The sequence below is a fragment of the Dermacentor silvarum genome, chromosome 5 (genome assembly GCF_013339745.2).
Source record: "Dermacentor silvarum isolate Dsil-2018 chromosome 5, BIME_Dsil_1.4, whole genome shotgun sequence".
Lineage (NCBI taxonomy): Eukaryota > Metazoa > Arthropoda > Arachnida > Ixodida > Ixodidae > Dermacentor > Dermacentor silvarum.
Window position 1 is genome coordinate 162,370,188 of NC_051158.1, and position 27,870 is coordinate 162,398,057.

Genomic DNA, 27,870 nt, shown 5'->3' on the forward strand with positions numbered 1-27,870 from the left:
GTTGCCGTACCTGCCACACTTAATTTCTCTTGGTTTACAAACTTTTTTTTTACTGTTGCTTCAGTCTCAAACTTTTGCAAGCAATTTTGCGTGTAACTCGTGACAATTCTGATATCGAAGGACTTGCTTTGAGCAAGTGAATTCCACCATATTTCACAGTAGCAAGACCAGTCAGTGTGAACCAAGTTTATGTTATCTGCTGCTCCTGTGTTGCATCTTCAGCTAAATCTTTGAAGTGCTTATGTATCCATTAAGTGTGCATATGGGACAAAAAATAGTTATTCCCTAGTGTTGGCAAGTTTGGCATGTATTAGTTTTTTTTGCAAAGGTGTTGGTTTGTGTCCCTGAAGTGAACTGTTTGAAAACGTAAAGCTGTACTCTTACTAGCCAATTGAACATCGCCACAATTGCCTTGGCTTCTGCTTTGCATGTTTGTAGAGAAGCTGCGTTCTATATGGTTTGCTTTGTGCGTAGTTTAATGCTTTCAAATCCTGTTTTCTAATTCATTAACCTGGCACGAGTGTTGAGGGACTCGTTTCAGGCAGGTAATTCAAATAGAGGTGTGTTAAATTGCAGTATGTGCAGTTTGAGGTCACAATGGAACTTAAGTGCTCAATAAGTGAACAATAACTCCAAGTGTTCAAAGTTAATCTGTTCAGTCCTTGCTATGGCATGCCTTGTAATCGGGTTGTGGTTTTTCACTAATAAAATTGTCCAACTTGGAAGTTAAAGGGGTGCAAATGTAACATTTTGGCAGGGAGCAGTTAATCATTGAGACAAAATGCTTGTCTCCTCTTCCCTAGCTCAAACTAGATCACACAATGTGGAGTTCAAATTTTGAAAGTACTAGCTTGTGCATGCTTTGACCCTGTAGATTTCCGAACTTCATTTTCGCAGAAAGTTGTCTGCAAACAGAGCACACCACAATCGTATTACCTATAAGTAGTCGTATAGGTCCAACTAGTTCGTTACATGAATCGGTAGTTGTCTGCATTCATCTGAGTGTGTAAAAAGTAACTCCTATATATGTACATATCGCCACGTGACTCCTGCTCCTAGATCGAGACTCAAAATATTAACTGTGTACCAATGTGTTGCATAGAAAATTGATGCTGCGTCAAAAGGAGTTCATACTCCCGTCGTGACCTTCTATGGTGGTCTGTGCTCTGCCGATGTCATGTGACAACAGAGGTGCTGTAGTGTTTCCACGAGTTGTGGTTGCTTCGACGCGAGTCTACAGAGTAGAGCGCCGTAGTAATAGATTTTCTTGGACAGGGACCAAGCATGATGTTTAATTCAGCAGATGGAAAGGGCAGCACGGCACACTTGCAAGGTTGATCACGGTGTGGCACTAGCCGTCAAAGCAATCTGAAATTTTAAAGCATGAAAAGAGTCAATGTCTTTCAAAAGAAAATCTGTACTGTGTGCAGTTATACAACCGCAAAATTGAAAATGGCTTTTTTTATTTTTAGTGCAGCTAAGTCTATATATCGGACATGATAATGCAAAAGGTAAGACTTGAGGAAAGCATGAATTAATTTAAATGAACACTCGCAAGAGATTATGCATCGCGCTACACACCAATTCATGAAATGTCTGAATACCCATACTGGGAAAAACAAAAGCAAGTAAACAGGCTTAGCTGAAAGACTAAGCAACCATTCATTCAGGTATCCACCTTGGATACAACAATGTGCGGCTCATTCGCTCCGAGCTTTCTTGGGAGGTTCACTGGTCTGAAAATTGAAGCAGTGCAAACAATAACAGGACCGGTCACTATATTGTGCGAGTCAACAATGGAAGGTCCAACATTACGAGATCCTATTAACGTTGAGAAGGTCCAGTAGCGCACCCAGGATCTCTGCCAGGGGGGGGGGGGGGGTGGGGGTGTGTTGACAGTTTGCCAATACCATCTAAACAGCAGTAATTTCAATTTCTGCAAGGGAAATTGTCAAAAAATGTGCTTTTTGCGAGTGTGCAGACGATTGCATCTTGCATCCTAGTTGCAGTACTCAAAGGTGCAAGGAAAGAAAAGGGGTTAAACAAAAGGGGGGGGGGGGGGGTTAACTTGGCCTCGGGGAGTGCCACTGGGAAGGTCCACAACCGTGGTAGACTTGGCAATGTGCTTAACACATGCTCATGTTGCGGGAAAATGTTCGGAGGAAAAAAAGCCTTTTTATGGAAACCACATAGACCTAACAAATGTCATGGGTAAGAATTCATAGGAGAGGGTTAACCTCAAAAGAGAGCAGTAAAGAGAAACTTGTGTACAAAGTTCCTTAAATGATGAACGCAGCAACATTATGGCAAAATGCTAATTATAGCAACCTGAACGATCTCGCCAGTAACGCATAAACTGTAAAAAACTGCTTGAATAGAAAAATTGGAAAAGAATGCTTCCAAGCAAACCAAAACAGTAGGTCTATTTTGAAACATTTAAATCGTACAGGGGGTTGTGTACTTTGTGTAGACGTACGAAGACCTAAATCTGGTTGTGAAGTAGGACTAGAAGAATCATTACTTCCAGGTGAGCTGGAATTCTCTATCACTGTTCACAGTTCCTTCAAAAGCCCTGTCTTGGGACGGTATGACAGACGGAAGCCAAGCAGATTCTTCTGCAGAGGATGAACCTGGTTGCGTTGGTGGAAGAGGAGGTAGAAATTGAGTGTGTGCAGTAGAACCTGTACCAATAGGAGCTGGAGGAGAAAGGAGTACGTTTATCTAGGTCAATTACTCACAGGGGACCCTGATCATGAGAAGGAAATTTACAGAAGAATAAAAAGGTGGGGAAACTATCACGAGATGTGTAATCACTGGAATAACTCCTTTGATCAAAGCTCTCAAGAGAATCCTGTCGTGCCGAGTATTTCACTTGTCTGGAAGCATTCCAACGCTTGCCGTTTTCAAGCTGGAAAGTACTTAGTCCTATCCAGCAGTTAATCTTGAATGAACTTAAGTATTTTGCACCCGACTTTCGGGAGTTGCATACTCTGGCAAGATCTCCTGGACGGAACTGCGGAAATTTCATTGTGCACCAATGGTCTACATATTGTAACGAATGATACAAGGTCTTCTGAGAAAACTATTTCTTGGGGCGAACTTGTGCCCGGCAAGTAAATAAAAGAAATAGCTGCAGCGTTCCAAGCAGGAGATCAAGAAGCCTTCTTTTTCTCGAGCTACGCTTCACTTCCTCCTCTTTTGGCGACGGTCACATATCTCCCAGTGCGTGCGGCGAATGCACGTGCCATTACGTCTTCGTCTTTGTTCTTCTAATACGCCGCTGTCCTCTTCGAGGGTGCACGAACCTGCGCGCGTTATTTAAAGACGGTTTTTGTCTTGTGTCATTATTCCCCCTCCAAGAACGCATCGTCCCGATGCGTAAAGTGGCGAAACTGTTGACAAGCTGTTGTCCACACTAAAATGGTATATGGCACTGAGTAGAGGTGTTTGGTAGAACATTCACTGCCTGTCATAATATGGCTTCATTCTGACCACATGCACAGTTTCTGTGCGACGTCGGCATCGTGATGAGGTCACTTGTCCTTCCGGCGTAACTTCGTAGTTTAAGGGACTAATGCGGCGAAGTACTCTGTAAGGGCCGAAATAACGGCGCAGAAGCTTTTCGGACAGGCCGCGCGTCCGTACGGGAGTCCACACCCATACTCTGTCACCTGGTGCATACTCGACTTCTCTTCGCCGCAAGTTGTACCGGTCGGCGTCAATGCGCTGTCTTTGTTGAATGCGGTGTCGCGCCAGCTGGCGTGCTTCTTCGGCCCTCTGTATAAATTCGCCGATTTCAGGGTTTTGTTCTGCACTATCGTTTACCGGCAGCATTGCATCTAAGGGTGTGGTAACTGTTCGGCCAAAAACAAGCTGAAATGGCGTCACTTGAGTGGTCTCTTGCAATGCGGTATTGTAAGCGAATGTTGCATATGGTAGTATCTTGTCCCATGTACGGTGCTCTAAGTCTACGTAAATTGACAACATATCGGTCAGCGTCCTGTTCAGTCGCTCGGTCAACCCATTTGTTTGAGGGTGATAGGCAGTTGTTTTCCTGTGGCTGGTATGAGTTAGTTGCATAATGGAGTGCGTCAAATCCGCTGTGAACGCAGTTCCTCGGTCCGTGATAATAACTGCAGGGGCACCATGTCGTAATACCACGTTGGTGACAAAGAATTCAGCTACTTCAATGGCTGTTGCACTGATTAGAGAGGCTGTCTCGGCATATCGGGTTAGGTAATCAGTCGCTACTACAATCCATCGTTTCCCTGATGACGATGTCGGAAATGGACCAAGCAAGTCCATTCCTACTTGTTCGAACGGGGCTTCTGGGGGTTCTATTGGTTGAAGGAGGCCTGCGGGTTTTAATGGAGGCGTTTTGCGTCTTTGGCAATCCCGACACGTTCTCACATAATGCTGCACCGAACTCAATAGCTTTGGCCAGTAGTACTTAGCATGAATTCGAGCGAATGTCCTACTCACTCCGAGGTGTCCTGCGGATGGGTCATCGTGACAGGCTTCCAAGATTTCGGATTGCAAGGATGAAGGAACGACGAGTAAGAATTTCTCCCTGCTGTGCTCAAAATTTCTTTTGTAGAGGACGTTATTTCTCATCACATACGATGATAATCCCCGTTTGAAAACTCGCGGAACATGGACGGGGTGTCCTTCCAGGTGCCTGATGAGTAGAAGCATCTCGGCGTCAGACTGTTGATGTTTGGCCATCTCAGACGTGGTTACGGCTCCAAGAAACGGAAAGTTGTGTCCATCTTCCACAGGAGCAGACTCGACCGGAGCACGTGACAAGCAATCAGCATCACTGTGCTTGCGACCAGATCTATACACGACCGTTATGTCGTATTCCTGCAGCCTCAGACTCCATCTAGCAAGTCGCCCAGAAGGATCCTTCAGGTTTGCAAGCCAGCACAACGAATGATGGTCGCTGATTGCTCGGAACGGCCTACCGTATAAGTATGGTCGGAATTTTCCTATGGCCCATATTACTGCGAGACATTCCTTTTCCGTAGCAGAGTAGTTAGTTTCAGCCTTCGAAAGAGTGCGGCTAGCGTATGCAATCACTCTTTCCTCTCCGTTTTGCCACTGAACGAGGACGGCACCAAGCCCGAAATTGCTTGCGTCCGTGTGGATGTCTGTTTCCGCTTCTTCATCAAAGTGCGCAAGAACCGGGTGGTCTTGAAGTCGGCGTCGGAGCTCATTGAATGCATCTTCTTGTTCACTTAGCCAAATGAAAGGTACATCTTCTTTAGTCAATCGCGTTAACGGCTCGGCAATCTTCGAAAAATTTTTGACGAAACGTCTATAATAGGCACAAAGTCCTAAAAATCGCCTCACGGCCTTTTTATCCGTTGGTCTAGGAAACTTTTCTACTGCTGCAGTTTTCTCAGGGTCAGGACGGATGCCTTCAGAACTAATCACATGGCCGAGGAAAAGGAGCTCATGGAAGCCGAAGTGACATTTTTGTGGCTTTATCGTCAGCCCTGCTGAACTAATAGCGTTGAGCACAGTCCGCAGTCGTTCCACATGCTGATCAAAGGTGGTAGAAAAAATCACGACATCGTCAAGATAAACAAGACAGGACTGCCACTTTAACCCGGATAGTACAGTGTCCATCATCCGCTGAAATGTGGCAGGTGCGGAACAGAGGCCGAACGGAAGTACCTTGAATTCGTATAACCCGTCTGGTGTGACGAACGCTGTCTTCTCACGATCTCTTTCGTCCACTTCTATCTGCCAGTATCCACTTTTGAGGTCGAGAGAGGAAAAGAATTTCGCATCCCGTAGTCTATCAAGGGTGTCGTCGATCCGCGGAAGTGGATAAACATCCCGCTTTGTGACGACGTTCAACTTCCGGTAATCCACGCAGAAACGCAAGGTCTGATCCTTTTTCTTTACTAGCACCACGGGCGAAGCCCACGGGCTTGTCGACGGTTGAATTACGTCGTCTCTCAGCATTTCTTCAACTTGGTTTCTGATGACCTCTCTCTCTTTCGGTGCCACTCGGTAGGGATGCTGGCAAATAGGCCTGACAGCTTCGTCGACAATGATACGGTGTTTGGCGATGGATGTTCTCTGGACTTTGGATGACGTTGAGAAACACGTGGCGAATTCTCGTATAAGGCTTTCTATTTGCTGCTTCTGGATCGGTGATAGTGCTGCTTCGATCTTGATGGATGCGAGTATGGAGTCGACGTTGTCAGACTTGAGTGGTGCAGCCTCGGAAGGGTTCAAATCCATAATCTGGACATAATCATTAAGGCGGGCAATGACAGTTCCCTTCGCAATATGCTGGACTTCATTTCCAAAGTTGGTGACAAAGACATTAGAACACCCACCACGCAGCCGAACAAGACCTCTGGCCATACAGATCCCTTTTTCGAGTAAGAGGCCAATGTTACTGTCTGCTATTCCTTCATAGTCGGTGAATACGTTGCTTCTTACGGCGACAGCTATGCTGGATCTTGGGGGTATCGTGACGTCGTCGTCTATAATCTGGAGCGCATCGAATTGTTCTTCACACTCGAACGTAGCGATGGCGTGCTTCGTTGAGAACGACACACAAGATTCCTGCAAGTTGATTACTGCACCGTTCGCCTGCAAAAAGTCCATTCCAATAATTAAATCCCTCGAGCATTCTGACAGCACAATGAAAGTAGCGACGTATGTGAAGCCACGTATGCCAATTCTAGAAGTGCACCTGCCCACCGGGTCGATAAGGTGTCCTCCGGCTGTTCGAATTTGCGGTCCTCTCCAAGCAGTCAGCACTTTCTTTAGTCTTCTGGCAAGTTCTTTACTCATCACTGAATGGTCTGCGCCTGTGTCTATTAAAGCAGTAATTTCGTAGCCGTCCACAACCACACACAAATCGGAAGTAACGTCACTGTTTCCGCAACTGCTCTCGCGTCTGTCGTTAGATTTCGGAGTCAGCGCTGGAGGCTCTGTTCTTGCGTCGACAGCGGCCTTACCTCCACAGGTCGCCGGTATTAGTTTTCCCGACGCGGGCTTTGGGAACTTCGCCTCGGGGAGCTGGAGGATGGACGCGGACTCGGTGATCGATACCGCAGTGGTACTGTTGACCGAGGTTGGTGTTGCTGTGAAGTATGAGGGCTTTGGCGCGTCGACAAATACTCCCGGATTTCAAAAGGGCGCTCGCCGTTTCTTGGGCAAGGAGCGTTTACGGAAAAACCCCTAAGTCCCGCTCTGCGGTACTCGCACATCCGGTAGAGATGACCAGCTTCCCCGCAGTGGTAGCACAGTGGGATTCGATCAGGAGTGCGCCATATGTCAGCCTTCCGCAATCTCGTCTCAGGCGGAGGTGGCGTGAACTGACGTTCGGGTACATGGGTAGGTGCCGTGACGAAAGTACGTCCAGGCGTTCCTCTGAGTACCTCGGCGTACGATACTGTCGGCCGTACCATTGGTGACGCTTGTGGCTGTGCTTGTGGGTGCTGTTCGCGGACTGCTTGTCTCACTTCTTCACGAACCACTTCTGCCAATGAAGAGACCGCTGTAGGGCCATTGTTCATCTGTTGCCTCTGGAGCTCTTCTCGAACCACAGACCTTACGAGTTCTCGTAAGACATCGACGCCGTTCCCGAACACCGTTGATATGGCGTCCACAGATGCGACATTCATATCGCGGTTGTAGAGCCTCGCTCGCTGTTGGAGTGTCCTCTCCATAGTTGTCGCCTCGGCGCGGAATTCGGCAACGGTGCGTGGAGGGCTTCGAACCAAACCGGCAAAAAGCTCCTGCTTCACACCGCGCATCAGATGCCGAAGCTTCTTGTCCTCGCTCATGCTCGGATCGGCCCGGCGAAATAAGCGGGACATATCTTCAACATACATTGCCACGCTTTCGTTGTTTCGTTGGCTTCTTGCTTGCAAAGCGGCTTCAGCTCTTTCTCGGCGGTCTGTGCTCGAATACGTAGCCAACAGCTCCCGTCGGAAGTCATCCCACGACCGGAGGGCAGCTTCATGGTTTTCAAACCACGTTCGTGCAGAGTCTTGCAACGCGAAATAAACGTTGCGGCGCTTCCGGTCTTCGTTCCATCCATTGTAGTCCGCCACACGCTCAAAGCCTTCTAACCAGTCCTCGGCGTCTTCAAAAGTGTCGCCGTGGAAAGGCTTAGGCGTCATCGGCTGATCAACGACGACGTGTGTTGAGGCGGTCTGGGATGTCATTTCGGTATTGGCTGCTGCTGCTATTCTAGTTGGCTCCGGTAAAAGAGAAAACTCGGGTCGCTCACCACGTAGGCGACGGCTCGTGCGCTGGTGGACAGGCGTGAGCTCGTTGGGTCCGAGTTGGCGTGGCTCCGGGCTGCTTTCTTCAACTCGAATGGGGCTGGAAATCATACCCCGCACCTCCACCAGAATTGTAACGAATGATACAAGGTCTTCTGAGAAAACTATTTCTTGGGGCGAACTTGTGCCCGGCAAGTAAATAAAAGAAATAGCTGCAGCGTTCCAAGCAGGAGATCAAGAAGCCTTCTTTTTCTCGAGCTACGCTTCACTTCCTCCTCTTTTGGCGACGGTCACATATCTCCCAGTGCGTGCGGCGAATGCACGTGCCATTACGTCTTCGTCTTTGTTCTTCTAATACGCCGCTGTCCTCTTCGAGGGTGCACGAACCTGCGCGCGTTATTTAAAGACGGTTTTTGTCTTGTGTCAATATGTTGTTGACATTTTCCCATTTTTGTAGTGCTCATCTTTGTGCTTCATGTGCAACTTGGGAGAAGCAAATTCCAGATAGAGTGAACGCATGTTTGCAACATCGAGTCAAGTTCTCGGTTGACGTCTATGGAGAAGCATAGCCGGAGAAACACCTGCAGTCGTATGTGGAGAAAATCTATAGATTGCCAAGTGTTCCAAGACTGCAAACCTACGGTATCATTCCAATATAGTACATAGCCATGATTTTGTTTTCCATTGGCGAAATGCTGTTTGCAGAAATTTTATGTCCTAGGAAAGCTAGTTCTGGGACACTAAATACACACTTGTGGTTCAACTGCATGCCTGCATCACTTATTCCAGAAAAGACCCTTCGCAAATTTTTATCATGGTGCAGATGCCAAACCGAAACACACTCGCTGAAAGCAAAAGAGACCGTCATGAGTAATGAAAGTGGCAAGCTCTCGGTTTTTCTCGGCTAACAGGACCTGATGGTAGGCTGATTGTAAGTCCAGCTTACAGGAAACAGTGACATCGGCAAGTCGGTGCAAGAGCTTATCAGCTCTCGGCAACGGAAAAGCATTCACTACTATAGCCTTGTGTTCCCGGAGATAGATGCAAAGTCGAACGGGTCGTGTATTTGAAAAAGCATTTTCAAGAAGTTCAGGTAGAATGATTCTTTTTTCTATTCTTGATCCAGGTAACATTGCAAAACGTTTGTACTCTTAAACTCTTTTGATAGGCTCGGGTGCAGAGCTACAATAATTGTTAGACTAGACCACATTCTCACTTTTAAAGCACAAAGACCAGAAGGCAACAGTACAGGGGCTTGCTGAAACTTTGTTTATTTGAAGCATTCAAATTTATGGATATGATGGGCAGAAAGCAGTCAAACAAGAACAAGACAGCACATCGCAAATGTACCAACCATCGTGAACATGACTGTCAATAAAATGCACTAGTAATACTAAGGAAAGCTTGCAATGAGACGGCACCGCTGCCGTGTGGGACGGTCAGGTTGGTGTGAAGGTATCCGTCACGAGTGTCAGTGCAACTTGCAGCCGATGCATAGCGAAGCAGTGCGCGCGTTAGTCACAACTTTGAGATGTCACGTACGAAATGTTGCAAAGTTGGATGCTCGAACAATTCTTTTAACTGTCCACCAGGAACGAGACTGTTTAGTTTCTTGGTGCAACCGTGGGCTCTATTCTGGACATTACGCCATCTTCTTCGAGGCATGACGTAGGCGCGACGCATACAAAATGGCACTGAGTGACGCTGCTTTCGTAACGTGATGCAAACTTGACGTTCTGCCTAATCAGCTCTATTACTGAACGATCCCTTTCGGGGATACTTTCGCGACATTTTGCGTGACTAGCACCGGAGACGTCCACAGACGATAGCGCTCCTGGCAAAGTTCCAAAAATGCAGTCGCTCACACAATTTCTCGCACCATTCAGCCTTAAGAATGCGGCATGTAGCAGGTAATGACATGCAAACTCACGCAGCGGGACACATGCATTTTTTCTAATCTGCAAAAAAAACTTTCTTAGAGCTTGCTGTGCCATAGCTAAAAGATTCTTTGTGTGCTGGCACATTTCAGTAACACTTTAGCTTGAACTGGCATACTTACTTCTGCGAGTTACGTTTGTCCGTTTGCTTACAGCTGGAGACTTAGCACGACAAAGCATTATGGTAGTGACTTGGCCCCGCCCCCTAGAAGTCTGGGATGCACGCGCCAAAAATCCGACACCTAAGCACTTATGAATTGTGAATGCGAAAGCATTAATGTACAATTTAATGCAGCTGAGCGGTTTTGCGCTGCGAGTAATGTTTGCGATTAAATTGGTACATGTTATTTTTTTTTGTAAAGTTTCTACATCAGCACAACGTTGAAAATTTCCAAATACGTCAGTGTCCTGCCCATCTCAGCAACATGGTGGATCTGTCACAAGAGTGCCAGAAAAGCACAATCTCGCCTTCTTGTGGACAGCTTATTGTCAACTCGTGAAGGTCAGCGAGCTTGATTCGAGTAAGTCTTTTAATCTAGCAAGTTGAAATTACGACGCAGTGGGCATTATTGTTAGACTTGCCACGGTGGGGCTTTCAGCCTGTAATCGGTAGCGCGCTGTACTGCGATAACTCTGTATTGTGAACCAACATCAAAAAAGATGACGATGCGGATGTCAGCGAGGCAGTAATCGGGAAGAGATTGCACTGTGCTTGTCGAAATTTTCGCTTGAAACTAAACACAAGTGCAAAGGGAGCATCGCACACGCAATGTGTCATGTGCTCATTACATATTTGTCTTGTTTTGCGTAGTAGCTTGCACATGAATCCCAACAGCTTTCTGCACACCCTTCTATCACTAGTGTTTGATGCGAACTGTTACCCACCTTACAACTGACTGCACGCTTTCATGAAGCCCATCTGTCAGCATCCGTAACAGAAGTTTTAGTGCAGGTCGATCCATAATTCAGACATTTCGTTAAAACACACTGTATTCTTTAGGTCAGTGCTGCTACTCTCCGTTGTGCTTTTTCACGGTATTGTCATATGAGATGACCGCACTCTTGTTGTTGCAGCTGGGGATTATCTGTTATTTGCAGCCTTTTCAAAACTGGTTCAATTAGTGTGTTAAAACCATGCTAAGAAGCTAAGATCAGGGGTACCTAGGTGTTTGGCACAGGCACCTGATGGACAGAAAGAAACACTGTATCCAGCTGGGTGAAGCCAAGAGCGGACTCCGAGCTTCTCGCACAAAGTGCCTGTGCTTATTATTCTTTCCACAAACCTCACGTCTGTCCTTCGGTGCTTCGCACTGCAATGACACAAAGGGACCTTTTTCCCCAAATCTTTCGTTTATTGCAAATATTTCAAAACAGTGAATGTATTGCAGCACGCATGGTTTTTTCAAATATAAGTGTCATGTTCCATAAGTGTTTTACATTTCATATTCACACACACACACACACATGCATCTTTCTGTTCTGCCCCGACAAAATGCACGAGATGCTTCTGTGCCACGAGAAGACTTCACCAGTCTCAACACATTTGAGAAATTTAATTCATATTGATATAGAGTAACTAAAACATGCCATTGTGTGCCTTATGCTTTGTAGTATCTAGGCATGTGCCAATAGTAACACTCTAAAAAGTTGTTTTTTGTGTAGTTGTGCTTACAAACAAAAGTTCATTTGAATTATCTTCAGAAATAATTGACCAGTAGAAAAAGTAACTGCATTTCTGAAATTGGTATGAAGAACTGAACCAGATAACCAAGTTTTGTTCAAATTACTAAAAAAAATTGCAAACTACTCAAGACCAATGTACCCCCTTAATGTGCTGAGTGAAATCTGCTTTCTAGATGTCATCCTCAGGAGCTCCTGACTGTATTGTTCATGCTTCAATTTGCCATCATACTAGCGATGCAAAACTATAGGTAAATTGACTATGGATAGTATCAATAGTTTCATAAAAATATCAATAGTGTAAAACAGATTATCGATAGTATTACAAGGGTGAATCAAATATAAACAAGACATGTTGTAGAGCATGTTCTATCAACTGGCACGCTCTGACGCTTGATAACTTGTTAAGTAGACGAGTCAAAGAGTCATGCGGCCAGTCAGCCGGTCTCGTTACATTCCTTTGGTAGTCTGTCAATCGATGACTGAAAAAGAGGTACACCTGTCCAGTGCGCAACATATCTTTATGATGTTTCTCACTCGCGATCATGTAAAACCGACCGAAATTATACACAAATTGAGGGCGCAGTTTTGGAATCAAACACTATCAAGCTGCATGTGTTTGCCTGGCTTAAAGAATTCATGGAAAGCCGTGCAAAAGTTGAAAATTACAACCATGATCATTGCCCACAGAGGAGCATAATGAAGCAGAACATTCAAGCTGTTCATAATCCTCTGAAGGGCAACCAACGCCTTGAATGTATCCAAAATTAATTTCCAAAATTTATGCCCACCTTTGAAAAGATAGGGAGAAGTTATGGAAGTGCTCAATCCATAATCACAAAGGTAAACATCCTAGGAATACTAAAGTGTCTGCCTAGTAGGCCTTTTCTCCTGACTGCAGAACAGAAGTCGGCACCACGGTGTAAAAAAGGAAGGTGATCCGACGGCGGCGTGAAGCGCGGCCACTTAGTGTGACTCTACGCACGCCTCTGCCGCAAGGGGCAGCACCTATTCTAGGGGCCACTTTTTCGCTCGCTTTGCTGTCGCTTTTAAGGGCACGCGCGGCAGAAGTGCTTTATTTCGATGAATATATGTCGTTCGCCTGCTTAAAACGACTCTACTTGGTTGGAGGAACGTCCCTTTATATTTCTGCCAACATTCCGATTGACTCCGACGCGGCGAGCAGCGGTAAGCGCAGCGCGCCGTCTGCTCGAGCAGACGACGCGTCTCTCTCGTGTTCGAAATGACGGTATTTTGACATTAAGTGGCATGAAACCTTCTACCTGCTCAGGATTTGGCGTCTAAATAACGAAAAATTGCATATCTTTGGGTATGGGTGTGCTGGCGGAGGTCGTAAATTATCCACTGTTGCGCCGCTTCTCCAAGGCCTCCTGAACACGTGCTGCCCCTAGCGGCGGCGCTCACTTCCGGTCACACGAAGTGGCCGCTCTCTCGGCCCAGCGCGCCGTCGGATATCTTCTTACACCGTGGTCGGCACATTTGTACGTGTGAGAGCGACCCTCAGCGTGATGATTGTTCGAAGTGACTTTTTAGCTGCGATAAAAGCTGGGTGCACCTATGCATGTCCGAGTCAAAACAAGCATGCATGAAGAACAGAAAGAAAGGTGAGGCAGCCCCCGTCAGAGCCACATTTATTCCTTGCATGATCGTCACACCATCAACGCTGCATATTACGATGAGCTTTTCAGTGAAGCTAAACTTGCTTATCGCCACAAAAGGTCTGACCAATCAATACTTGCACTGTGAGGCAGTACTGCATTGTGAGCCAGACCTCACAGTGCAGCTGTCACACGTCACGTAGAAAGTTATGGGAAATGGGTTGGACACCGCTGGAACACCCTCCCTATAACTATGACTTGCCACCATGTGACTTTTATATGTCTAGGCCACTCACAGAAGCTTTCGGAAGTCAACAATTCGACGGTAATGTCGTGAAGGGGTATCTGGGCAACTGGCCGCTGGCACGATCTACTTCTTTTTCAAAAAAGATGCTGATGTGCCTGATACAATCACTGTTTGAAGCCCCAAAAAGAATGCTCCCCGTCATCTCCATTTCCCCTGCAGTAGCCCCTTACTTGTGGATGGGGTGGTTGTCACACGGGCAGACGATTTCTGTCCCATCGGAAGTGCCACGTGGGTTGCACAGTTAGGTCACTTTTCACACTCCAGAATCACCTCTGGCACAAGGACGTCGTCGACGGCAGACTCGGCTTCACGGGGAGCACAACACCCGACATCGCCGGATGCTTCGTAATTCTTGTCAGCCTTCCTCCTCTGTTTTCGCAAAGTGGTCAATCTAGACCTGCATTGCTCTGGGGTGCGCTGTGTATTTAACACGCGAGACATTTCGCGAGCAATTTCCTCATACATGAGTTTTTTTGTCTTGAAACGGTCGTGGGGCCCAACCTGGCGCGTGTACGTTGTGTAGTAATCTAGAAGCAGCTTGGTCTCTTCCTCGCTCCAGAGCCCTGCAAATAAATGAAAAGGAGATCATGTTATCCAGCTTGGAGGGCTAATTCAATTTTTCGTTTAGTTTATAGTAGGGGTGTGTGAATACCAAATAGTAGATTGCGAATTGAATCAAGAAAAAGCCGAATATCGAATCAAATATTACAAAATGTTTCACAAGATTGAAAGCTTTCAAATTTCGGGCAAGAATTAGTATGCCAGCGCTGATTACAGCTCAGTTCTAGTACAGGAAAGTCTGGACGATATGTTCTCTTTTATCAACAGAATCTCTGCTGAAACTAATGAATATAGTGACATTCTGTTTTACTGAATACCCATGAGGTTCTCAGTTTAATAGTGGACCTGTCTTTCGCAGCAATCTTTTATTTTTCTTTTCCTGTTTTTTTTTTTTTTTTCTAAGTCCAACCCAACTTTATGGCAGTTGGGTTATCGTAAGGTCAATATGCAGAAGACAAAGATAATGTTCAATAGCCTGGCAAGGGAACAAGACTTCAGGATCGCTAGTCAGCCTCTAGAGTCTGTAAAGGAGTACGTTTATCTAGTCACAGGGGACCCTGATCATGAGAAGGAAATTTACAGAAGAATAAAACTGGGTTGCAGTGCACACGGCAGGCATTGCCAAATCCTGACTGAGAGCTTACCACTGTCGTTGAAAAGAAAAGTGTACAATCATTGCACTCTACCTGTGCTAACATATGGGGCAAAAACTTGGAGGTTAACAAAGAAGCTCGAGAACAAGTTAAGGACCGCACAAAGAACGATGTAACGAGAAATGTTAGGTCTAACGTTAAGAGAGACAGGAAGAGAGCGGCGTGGATCAGAGAGCAAACAGGGATAGCCAATATTTTATCTAATTGACATTAAGACATTGACATTAAGCAGGCCACCTAATGCGTGCGGACGATGGATAACCGGTGGACTATTGGCTTACAGAATGGATAACAAGAGACGGGAAACACAGTCGCGGAGAGCAGAAAACTAGGTGGGGTGATGAAGTTAGGAAATTTGCATGCGCAAGTTGGAATTAGCTAGCGCAAGGCAAGGGTAATTGGAGATCGCAGGGAGAGGCCTTCATCCTTCAGTTGACATAAATATAGGCCGATGATGAGAGCCAATCTGCGCAACGGACGAAAGGACCGCTCAACATGTGACTTGACCACAGCTCTGCCGTAGCTGGCGCCGACGGTAAAGAGCAAGCGCTGTTTGCCTGTCAGGTTTGCATTATCTGCCATCCTGTCAAGGATCTGAAATCTGGCGGGTCACGGCAAGTTCGCAATGTTCGCTGGCAAAGATAGCAAGACCAACCACAAATAAGAAAAATGCTGAATCAGAACACAGAAGAAAGAAAAAAAAAAACGCTACATAACCGCATTACCACATGCTGTGTTGAAGTGGTTCAAGAAGGTACAAAACTATATGAAAAAATGTCTGTCGTTAAATATTTGTACTTGTACAGACATTATACACAGTGCTAAAGGGACACCAACAGACAAAAAGCGAAAAAGAAAAAAAAAAAGCTTCAGAATAAGTATTGCCTGTTAGTTCTACTAACCACGTTGTGTTATGTTTCAGTTACCAATTAAGGCTTGGATTCATATTATTGTTGCTGTTTTTGCTAACATAATTAGAAGCAATTGTTAACGCTTCTTTGATTTAAGCTTCTGCATTTCTCCAATCATTTTGAGTAAGTCCGTAACCGCTTTACTCTAGTTGGTTTGGCCTTGACGGTTGAAGAATTTTACTGCGTAAGGCAAAATAAGTGTATTGTGAATTGTTATTAAAGTACGCACACTGCAACGGTTGAAAAGGCCTATAAAAGCAATTTTGTACCACCATGCAAAAATTTGACAGTAACAATGTCTGCACTACAAAGAGTGCAATCATTTGCAAATGGAACTAGCTAGTAAGGTGGTCTTTCACACTCCAGGCACACATTCTTGGTTCCCTTGCGTACCAAAAGATGCAGCAGTAAAGTCCTCTCCTCCAGCATCCAAATCACGAACGTTGTCATCTCTGCTGGCAGCAAGGCCTGTGAAAAGCAAGTGGAGATTATTATTCAACATGCTCAAATAAAGTGTCAAACTACATGGTGCCTAAGGACTCATTCACGCTGGCGACTCTCGGAGGTTGCACGACCAAGCTGGTCTGCGACCAGTCGCAAATGGTTGTCTTGACTCGGTCACTGGCTGCTCAATTTTTCAGTTGTTTCAGCTGCCAACATACTGAACCAATCAGAGGCGCAGGAGCAAGACGTCTGTATAGGCTGACGCTTATTTTTTGTGACGGTGGCACTGCGAGCTGTGTCACCAGATGCTAACAGCACCAATCACGAGGCATTTCCGGTGCGGCATCGGGTAGTTGCACTTGCTGGTGAGAACACTGGTCGCCAGTACAGTGAATCGTGTGACCTCCATCAGTAACAAGTGTGAATGTGCCTTATTAATCCAACGTGTTTATTTGTCGAAGTGATGCCTACTAATATATGCGATTGTTTTCACTGGCAGTGAGGCACGCAGAGAGGCGAGCCAGAAAGTTGAGCCAGCAGTAATCTTGATACTGATGCAATCTCATATTCTCACTATGGCTGATAATGCATTAAGTGCAATTAATTTATAACAAGTGAATAACTACACAAAGTTCCTCATGCCTGCTGACACATTGCACCGCTCATTTCAGCTTTGGGTGTAAATGAAAATTTACCTTTCACACTGTTAAATACTAATGAGCTCTGCAAACGAAGAGAAGGAGAAAGGACAAGCGAGTGAGGACACGAGCACGTGCCAGTATTCTTTTGACTTGTCTACTTTTTCTCAAGAGTCAAATAAAGATGACATCCTCTACCTTGGCTCTGCTTCATGGTTTTCAACAGTATGGTGTTGTGACCAGGATTGTGATATTCAGCTGAAGACCCCTGATGATGAAGTGAGCCTTCTATTTAAAAGGATGACCAACCAACACGATCAAAGCACCAATGCAGCATCAGAAACGAAGAACGATTCCAACGACAACATGGAAAGACTGCGATTGTAACGTGGTACTGTTTAAATGGCGGTCACGATTAATGACATGTCGGCCCTTTCAGCTCTTATGCAGACAGAACTGACACCATTTGGCCAGCTGACAAACCCATCACCTATTGAAGGTAAAAGAAATTATACTTGCACACCTTAATTACCAGGTAGAAGAGCAGGTTATGGATGATATTCTTAAGGAGATTCAAAGCATCGGACAGCATCAATAATGTGTCGTTCTTACAAAGCTTTTAGAGGATTGCATTTTGTCCAAGCTCCAACTACGGACTACGCAGGTATCACAATTACTCTCATCAATGATGTGCCCAGGTTAAGCCAGCTAAGCATGACAGGGCAAAGTTCCATGGTGACCTCACTAAATAGCCATAATTTTGGGATCAATTTTCACATTTCACAAGAACTAATATCTGACAGATGCTGACAAACAAAAATTTTCAGAGCTACCGGGCGGGTAAAGTAGAAGAGGTCATGAGCGGCCAGCCGACAACTTATGAGAGTTGCAACACAGCTATAGAACGTCTCAAAGAATAATTTGGTCAGGAGTTACTGATCGTTAATGACCACACACGACCACATGTGCTGTCTTCTAAACCTACGCAGTCCGCTCTTTCAAAGATTTCAAAGGGCATTAATGGTTGCATAAGGCAACACAGACTCGTGTTGATCCCTTCGTAGCCTTGGCGCTGAAGAAAAAAAATATGGAGTGCTTTTGAAAACTACTATAATACGGAAACTGCCAGCAGAAATGGTACTCCGTTACACTCAGCTCATCTTGTTGACAAATACAAGCGGCCCTATGACAGACCAGATGATATGCCTGTTCTTCTGGACTACTTGAGCCTTGAAGCCCAAAGCAGAGATCAGGCTATACAGTCGCCGACCGTTTATTCGGACTCGACGGGAACCGCGAAAAAATCCGAATAATCGAGAGTCCGAAAAAAAGGATTCGCCAGAAAAAAGTACTTTTATGGTCCCAGTGGACGGAAAAAATTGTCAATGCGCGACTGTACAGATGCACGCTTACACGCGATCAGGTCAGCCTTATTTCCGACAGTGTCTGGCTATAGACAGTCTTGTAATTGCCGCGTCTCGTCGGCGCAGATGGCACGGGAGGCGTCGGAGCCATTTCGCACTACGCGACGACTGGAAGAGATCGAACAAGCAAATCAGGCCTAACACACTAAGGCTTCCATGGGTTCTCAAAGTGGGTTCCGCGGAACCTGCGGGTTCCGCAGGCCCCTGCTCGGGGTTTCGCGAGCCACTAATAAATTTTCCCTGGTCCCGCTCTCGACAAGTGTCTAAAACGGCAAACACGAGGTGCGCTTGATCCAAAGAACCTCCATTACCCATGCCCGAGTGTCAAAAAGCACATCACAGTGCGTAACAGCAACGCGCGAACTGCGCAATAAATACGCAAGGAGCTTGTAGCCACCCAACCTCTCAGAACGGGCAGCGCGCCTAAGTTTTCGCACTTGAATCTCGGAGGCCGTAGCTTACCACCATGCGCCTTTCTCCTATTTGTAGATAGGGTAGGTGCCGATAGCGTGCGCACTGACCTATACGTTGGAGGAAAAATTAAAAAAAAAAAAAAAAAACGCGGAGCACCGCAAATGCGCGCCGCAGAAGAGCAAGAACGGCGTAGCGTCCAACCGAAACGAAGCGGCGCAGTCCGCATCGCCGTGGTCCTCAGCGGCAATCGTACGCGGCACGTGACTGACAGCAACGCCGAAGCGCTTCGTGCCTAATTGTGCCTTTAAAGCCTTTATTCTTGCGTTTATCGCCGCGCGTAACACCGCGTTGACGGCTAGCCGCGTGCCTCCGTACGCACTATCTCTGATCGCGTCGATAACCACCGCAGTTTCGTCCGCAGCGGTTGCGGCAAATAGTAGTTTCGTTTTCACTCGATGCGCGCATCGGCTGCCTGCCTTCACAACTGCGTAGTCGCCTCCCATGGCAGCGTCGATAGCGACCGCAGTTTCGTCCGCACTTCTTGCAGCGAAAGGTAGTTTCGTTTTGACTTGGTGCGTGCGTCAGCCGCCTGCCTTCTGAACCGCAAGGTCGCCGTCCATGATCGCGTCGATAGCGGCCGCGGTTTCGTCCGCAGCGGTTGCGGCAAGCAGTAGTTTCGCTTTGTCTCAGTGCAAAGCTGTCGAAGATAAAAAGCACCGGCTACATCGCGATGGACGGACAATTTGTTGGCGAGCAGCTGAGTGGCGAAAAAATAATCGGGGTGTGCGCCCGTTGTTGCAAAGCGCGTCTCAGATGAAAACGCGTGCCGCGAAGCATGTAGCGAGGCCTTCGCCGCTGCTAGCGCTAATCAGTCATGAGATGAAGAGAATTTCAGCTTCGGCACTGGTCTTGTGCTAAACAGAAACAAGATTTGACGATTCATTGAGTAAATAAAATCGTGTTGACGTAGTGAAGCATTTGTTTGTTTTCGTGATACCCTCGATAATTCGACATTCGGTTAATTTGGGGGGGGGGGGGGGGGGTGTTCCTTGGCAGTTTATGGAGCTTAGCAGGGTTCCCTGGGATGAACGTACTTGAGAACGCCTGCACTAAGCAAAAGAGCGAGACTTGAAAGGTAGCTCTTGACAAGGCCTAGGTCACGTAACAACTGACAACTCAAAGGCCGAGCACCGACTTCCAAGCACACTGGCTTGGCCTGGCCTGCTGTTTGGTCGCGGTATACAGTGAATGGATACTGGACTGGCTAAATCCGAAACACGACCACCAATAAGTGCAGCCAACAAAAGTATAGCCTTCGAGATCGGCAACTGCTGCGTCGATTTAGACACCAGCAATCCAACCATAGCAAGCGCGCTCTTTCAGTGCTGGCAACCTAGCAAAATGTAAACATCGCGGTCAGCTTGTCGTGACCGTATCGTGGCGGTCGACGTCGCATCTGACCAGGCCGCAGGAGTCCGAAAAATCGAACGGCGCGCTGTAGAGCGTCCCAACTATCGGTCGTGGTTATACATTACTTCAATGGGACGAGTGGCGGTGCCGCGAAGGTGTCCGAATAAACGAGCATGTCCGAATTTTCAGCGTCCGAATAAACGGTCGGCGACTGTAGTACTGATTACTTTTGACAAGAGAGAACTTAAATACGAAATGGCAATCTGAATGACCATCTAATGAACAAGGTTCTGCATCAACGTTAGCTGTGACACTTATTACATTTGCACGAATCTAACGTGCACCTTTCTTTCCGAGAAAATGGGTCAGAAAATTCCATGCACATTACAATCGGATGCGAAATCCAAAACCGCGTTGTGGTGTTGGCAATAGCATACCGTCAGAGCCGTCGGACACAGCGTCATCACATCATGAGACGGCCGCAGAACGTGTTTTCTTAAACTGCCGTGGATTCATATTGTGCTTCACTACAATCACTTTCGAAGATGCTATTACGTTCCTGAGATTTTGTCTGACTCGGCACCGGTTGCGGCGGCGCACGCATAGGGCCACCAGCATTTCTGGTGCTGCGCCAAACTCGCTATCAGTGCAGAGTGCCAGAAATGCTCTCGGCCCATATTTCGGCAAGTCCGATGCAGAATCGCGTAATACTATCTCGTGAAAGTGATAGTATCTCTGTATCTCTAAGAGTGACCGCTTAAGAATACTACCTCGTGTGCTTGGCATCTGTGGTCAATGGAACGCAAATGATGATGACGATGCGCCGTCTTCACTACGAAAGCTAATTAGAAAAATTTGCTTCTCGGAAGGTAAATTCTGCATTACGAGCTACTACCACAACGACATCGCAGAGAACGTCACACCGAACAGTACAAGCGAACATATTGCATAATAATATGCAACACTGAGTTTTACCGAGACGCGGCAGAACGACGACGAAAGTAGGAGTGGTATTCGACGCTTCTCGTGATTCTGACTCTCCTACAATCAACACCATGTGGACAGGTCCGAACTTGAACCCCAATGTCCTTGACTTACGGCTGAAGTTTTGCAGCTTGAACATTGGAATTTCTGTCAACATCAAAAAGCACTTTCATCAGGCATCACTGGATGAAGAGGAGCTACACAAATGCATTTGAGGTACAAGGAAAGTAGGGAAAGGATCTGTGGAGTGCGGACATACCACAGTTTGGGCAGACAGATTTCCATTTATGAGGCAGGTGAGAGAGATCAGTGGGCTGGGTTTATTAGTAGCAAAGACTCCTCCCGTGTCGCCTGCACCTCGGTGAAGTTTATGTTTGTCAGCACAGATGGTTTTCTGTTTAGAAGGTGTTGCAATCTGCCCAAGGACAACGCATCGACGACAATGACTGGAGCGACGGGAAGGGGGCTATTGATTAACGCGATGCTATGTGCTTTCATCGCCCAGGCGTTTCAAAAAGGCAAGAACGTGCCTCCTTCCCCGTTTTCTTACTTTCTTGTCTGTGACTTTCACCATGTAAACATGCTTATGTTTTGCTAAGCAGCGCCTTGCCCGGTCCCTCAACACCAGATAGTCGTGGCTAGTCTCCTGCGGTTCACTTACCATGTCTTAACTAAAGCCCCTTTATTATAGTTGTACCGGGCTGTTGCCATGGGCTGAGTGATTTATAGCAGAATGTGCAGTTTCAAAGGTCAGCAGCCCTGCAAGGTTGTTTTGTGCAGAAAAATCTCCTTCACAGACTACGTTTTTCCTTCTAAGTGTGGTCCCCTCCCTTTAATGCAAGAGCATTCTTTGCCTGCTCCCACCCATGTTGGCCTAACCCCAAAACAATGACTGCATATAAAACAGAAATGAGAAAAGTTTAGTTCCTAGTGAGTGTAATGGAACGAGGGCCTGTAGCATGGTGAGCCAGCAATTATTCTCGGCGCCCCGCCAACAGTTGACAAGGGGCGCGGATACACGTGACAGTAGGACACTCGCATAGCGCGATTGTTGACGCTACTCAATGTGATGCTCAGCACGACACCAGGGGCATTGGTAGTTTGACATCCGTCGCTAGTGACTACATAAAATTACACATGTAAATGCCAAGCGGTGCAGCAGTTAGAATCTGCAAAATGAAAAGTGAATTGCAAGACGAGGAACAAGACTCCACAGACAGAAATTGTACTTTGTTGAAAAGCATGAGGATCATCCGGCAGAATTAGAAAAAGTGTGTGTGTGATGTGTGAATGCTCTCACATAACTTGGGCATCGTAAATTGTTTCTGCTAAAATCTTTTTTTCTAATTGCCAGAATTGGAGACATGCTACATGTTTCTTGCTAGAAAATCGGATACACATTGCACATTACATTTCTACTTTAAGAGCTCTAATGTAGTTTTTACATTGGTTTTCTACTTTGAACCCATAAAAGGTGGGTGCGCATTTGATTCAGGGGAGTGTTAGGATCAAGCAATGTACTGCCAAATGAAGCGGTGATGTGTTCCGACTTATTTTTTCTGTCTCTCGTTTAAGGTGGGAGGCTACATTTGAAAGTAAAGTTTTTTGCACGGGATTGATTTTTTATTTTTTTTACCTTTTATGAATACCCAAACGTTCAGCAACATGTTACAAAAGAAAGGATATTCCTATCTTCATAAGTTTGGAAGTTGCAGTGAGTTTTCCAACCCATACCCTCGTATTGCCCAACCGAAACCACATTGCACTGGTTTATGTTGTCGACAAGCAGCCACATGAACAAAAGGAGACTCTAGTGCAGATCATCGAGGCTCCAGTTATGAAGCTGGTGCATTTTAGGTCTCTCTGTTGTTTTTGACATCCTTCACATGGTTTACAAGACCTTTTTTACATTTTTCTCAAAACAAGATTTTCCTCCACCTCATGTTACGCAAACTTTGATAACTTTTTTTCTGAATGAATATCCTGAAATGAAATTTCGCACACTCATTCCTCACATAGAGATGTGCACAACAAACTAGGACCAAAGTAATTGATGGCATATTTTTGTATTTACAGCTCATTTTGCAAATAAATTTAGTCCAAATTGGGAAATTTTTTCACTTTGTATAGTTTTTCAGACATGACTTTCTTAATATTAATCACATTGCATTTATCCTGATTCATTGCATAGGTCCCACACATAGCTACATAAATGCCAAAGCTTTACTCATTTCAGTAATTCATCAGTTATTTATCATTGCTGGCGCGACTAGCACTTTTACCACATTTTATGACAGAAATTACCTGCCAAAAAATAAAATGAACCATTTCCTGCACTTTAAATAGTTGGAAAAGATAAATAAGACATGCTTATTCAGCAGAAAAAGAAATTGAAATCCTGGCTTCCTATTCAAAAAAAGAACTTTTGTGCGGCCTACAACCTTAACTGAACCTGTCGGATAATTAGTTTTCATTTCATCGGTCCTGCCAGTCAAAATAACGAAAGTCGACTAAAATAATAGCAGCAATGCACCTGTTTCCTGCTGCTCAGAGTCCTTCACGTTCTTCACAAGGTTCTGTGCCAACCTGGTGAGGACGCCTAATCGAGGCCTCTCCAATTCCGTGGTACCCGTGCTCCGTGCCGCTCCCGCCGTCGCATCTGTGTCTCCAGACAGTGTACGACGGGGCCCAATTGTACGTCGTACACTGGCATAGACGGGAACACGACCTGCACATTGGAACAACCATAAAACATCGTCATCATCGGACTATTGAATGTCCACTGAAGAAAAGCAATCTCCAATTTGCCTCTGTCTTGCGTCGGCCAACCACAGCCTGCAAATCTTATCACACTGCCTGGTCAGCTGCCATTCTCAACTGCATTTTCATTCCTTTGGTAGCCACTCAGTCACCCTAGTAGGTTATCAGTGACTTTCTCTACATATTGCATGACCAGCCCAAACAGTCTGCGACTCTCAGCATGGCGGCAGCAGTGCTAGTACCTACATATATCTAAGCTGTCTATGAAAAATGTACAAGTCCCTTATTGCTGTAGATGATTGCACTCAACTAATCTGCTGGCATAGTAAAATGGCCTTCATAAAGCAGTCCTTATTAAAGAAGAAAACTGGGTCCTAGACCAAGAAATGTTTTTTAATCTTTATTTTTCAAGTTACAGCACAAGAAAGCATTGTAGACCTTAATTTTATGCGAGTACTATATTTGAATATGAGCTCCATTTTTGTTTCTCTCACTGGGTTCTAATTTCAAACAAGTTTCCTTTATTTCAGTTTCCCAAAATTTGCAAAAATTTATTTCTCGATAGTATCGATGGGGTGACGCCGACACCAGCCGAGGCGACAAGACACACCTCGCCAAGGCTCCGCGATTTTCGCCCAAAATACCTGACCCGTCGGATATACGACGCTCAATTCTTCTCACAGATGCAACCAGTGTTCCGGCACCCCATGGACATCATGTAGGGTAAGCCGGAGCAGTGTACTCCCATTTCGGGTGCCTTTTTTTGGATCTGCGACACGGCGGCCTCGCTGTCCCTAACCGTCGGAGCCTCGCCGGCGGCTGGGGCAAACACGACTGGGCGTTCCGGCGTCATGGACGAAGAAGCAGCCATGGAGCTGTTACAAGACCAACTTGAAGAAAAGAACCTCACTCCTATGCATGTGGTGCGACCCCACGTTAGCCCTCAGACCATTATCATGAGGCTGGGCACAAAACTCAACCTTGCCAAGTATACGACACATCAAGTCACGAACGCCATCGACGTCGCTGCCGGGCTCACGGCGTCTGAGGTGTGTGACGTCAATATACAAGTCAGACAGCTGCAGAACCTCGTCGCGGCAACGAGCAGGCAGGAATCAGCGACTCCGAAACTCGCTGGCTTGCGCTCAATGACACTCGATGGAGAATGACACAATGTGACCGCCCACGTGGCAGCCGAAGCACAGTACGCACGCTGCGCAGTCCATGGGCTCCCTAAGGATATCCCGGACGACTAGCATCGAAGACCGGCAAATTTTGGCAGCACGGCGACTAGGCCAGTCAGAGACTATACTCCTCACTGTTAAGGGTGCCACGGTGCCCAAGGAAGTCAAGATGGGCCTGTGGCTCACAAAGACACAACATTTTCGCCCTCGGGCTGTGCAGTGCACCATTTGTTTCACCATTGGCCACCGCGCCGATGTGTGTTCCACGGCTCATGAATTCACTCGTGAGACATGTGGTCAACAGTTCCCTCCTAGGAGCCCAACGACCCGCCCGAACAGCGCACGAATGTGAAGTTAGATGCTTCAACTGCGAGGGACCGCACGGTGCTCGCGACCCACGGTGCCCCAAGAAACAGCAGGCTAACAAGCTCACCCGCCTCGCTGCAGAAAGGAGACGACTCAAGACCACAACAAAGGACTCCGGTCAGCCCTAACACGGCCAAACAAGCCAGAGTATAGCAACCAAACATTCTAAGAAAAACGACCAAAACTACCCCTCGCTACCGCTCCACAACCGCTTTGAAGCTCTACGAGATACCACACCGGACCCAAAACCGGAGCCCAGACCCAGATCTGGCAGTCTGCCAGGATACTCAACGAAAAGATCGACGCCAACCCCGCCACCACCCAAGCCGAAAACCTCAAGTTTTGTGTGGGCCCTGCTCTCCCAGAAGCCACCCGCGCATTCCGAAGAACCCCCACAGAAGCAACCCAGGCACTCCTCTGGGTCGCAGTGTTAGCAAACTACATAACACCACTACACCTTCAACCGCATCGACTCCCTCTTGCGCTGGCCTACAGGAATCAGAAGCCTCCGGGACACTTTCTCGCATATAAAGCCGAGACGCATGTGCGATTAGAAACCATAGAAAGACAACTTAATCTTCTGCAGAAGCAACAAGTATAAATGCAAACACAACAAGCAGAGATACTTAAACAACTTGGAGCGCTCGCGCAATCGGTTGACCTCCTCCGAACCGCAGCATCTACGCACAGCCGCGTTACAGCATGTGACTAGGCACACCCATACAAGCACGTCAATACCAATAATGGCAACGTGGAATAACTCTCAGTCCGTTCTGTCACAGCACACTGCGGGGATTATTGTCTGGCAGTGGAACTGTTGGGGAATTCGCCATGAACGTAACTCCCTCTTACATTTCATCGCGCGATCCTCGCGTAAGCCCGATGTGATAGTTCTCCAGGAACCATTAGCGTCGATCTCTTTACCAGGCTATGCAACCTACAGTGCTCCTAGCATCCCAGTAAAACATGGGTATGGGATTGAACAGGTCACATACCGAATCATGGCAACAACGCTGGTATTGGACCGACACACGGCTGTGCAGGAACACCTCGATGACCTTATTAATGACAATGAAGAAAGCATTCTCTTAAAATGCCGATTTTTCCAAGAGTACGACATGAACATTCTCAACACATATCGGTTACCTAATACGAAAATTCAACGAACCCCTTGGCACCACCTCCTTAGGCAGCTTGAAAAGTCACACTTGCTGTGGACAGGCTGACTTCAATAGCCGTCATGCCTACTGGGGCTACCCAGACTCCTCGGCGACCGGGAGGATCCTTCTCGACTTGGCCCACACACACCACCTCTCTCTTCTCAATGACCTCGGCATACCAACCAGAAGCGGAAATTCTGTACAACGCGACACGAATCCCTGATTTGGCATGGGGCAGGACAAGAAAGACACCCGATTGGCGTAATTTAGACGAAACATTCGGCAGTTATCACTGCATCCTCGAAATTACCATTCCCTTACCTAATCGACAAGGTCCCAAGCGTGGTTACTACTCTATTGCCACGGAACTCACAGACTGGGATGCCTTTCGTAAGGTGACTACAAAATTCCAAACGTCTACACAAGACGCGTGGAATCACTCTCTCCGCACAGCACATAGACAAACCACCAAAACAGTCCAACGCAACGAGGACAACCCACAAATTGATCGACACCTCGTAACGCTCTGGGACAAAAGGCATGCCCTAATGAGGAGATGGAAACGCCAACAAACTAAACAAACGTCTCAGAGCCTGCATAGAGGAGATCACGCAAGAAGCTCAAGAGTACGCGGACAAGTTGGCTACCGACAACTGGCTGGATATCTGCGAGCATGCAGGTAACTACCTACACACGGGCAGAGCGTGGTCTCTCTTTCGCACGCTGCTTGGACAACCCAAACGAAAGAACCACCTAGAGGTTTTACAACTAAAGAAGGGAATTGACTCGAAAACCTTAGCAGAACAAATCACGGACCACTTTTTCCCAACAGCTACCATAATTCGTAGCACACGTCTACCTGTATTGGCAGACCACACTCCTTCCAATCTCGACTGCCCCTTCACCATGGGTGAGCTGAGAACTTCCATCAATGCCTGTAAACGGCAGACAGCACCGGGACGGGACGGGATAACTAACAAGATGTTACGAAATTTACCCGACACTCAGCCTGCAATACCTCCTCACACCAAGTTTGGGACACAGGCAATACACCCTCAGCATGGAAAATGGCCACGATCATTTCCATTCCCAAATCCAATAAGATCCCACACGAAATTGCGAATCTCCGCCCCATTTCTCTGACGTCGTGTCCAGAAAAA

General features: G+C 46.6%; 1 protein-coding gene across 3 annotated transcripts in view; it reads right to left on the reverse strand.

Moving 5' to 3' along the window:
• Window positions 1–1,262: 1,262 nt before the first annotated feature.
• LOC119453835 (uncharacterized) overlaps window positions 1,263–27,870 on the reverse strand; it is a 67,495-nt gene continuing 40,887 nt past the window's right edge. For 2 of the 3 annotated variants that reach the window (XM_049666866.1, XM_037715880.2), the window contains 3 exons: window positions 23,774–23,968; window positions 16,320–16,394; window positions 12,974–14,364 (listed from right to left, as the gene is read on the reverse strand). In XM_049666866.1, the coding sequence (XP_049522823.1) occupies window positions 14,048–14,364; window positions 16,320–16,394; window positions 23,774–23,968 (587 nt within the window). In that variant the 3' untranslated portion in view covers window positions 12,974–14,047. Of the gene's footprint in view, window positions 1,369–12,973; window positions 14,365–16,319; window positions 16,395–23,773; window positions 23,969–27,870 lie in introns of those variants that run through there. The other variant, XR_005192460.2, reaches the window with a different exon arrangement.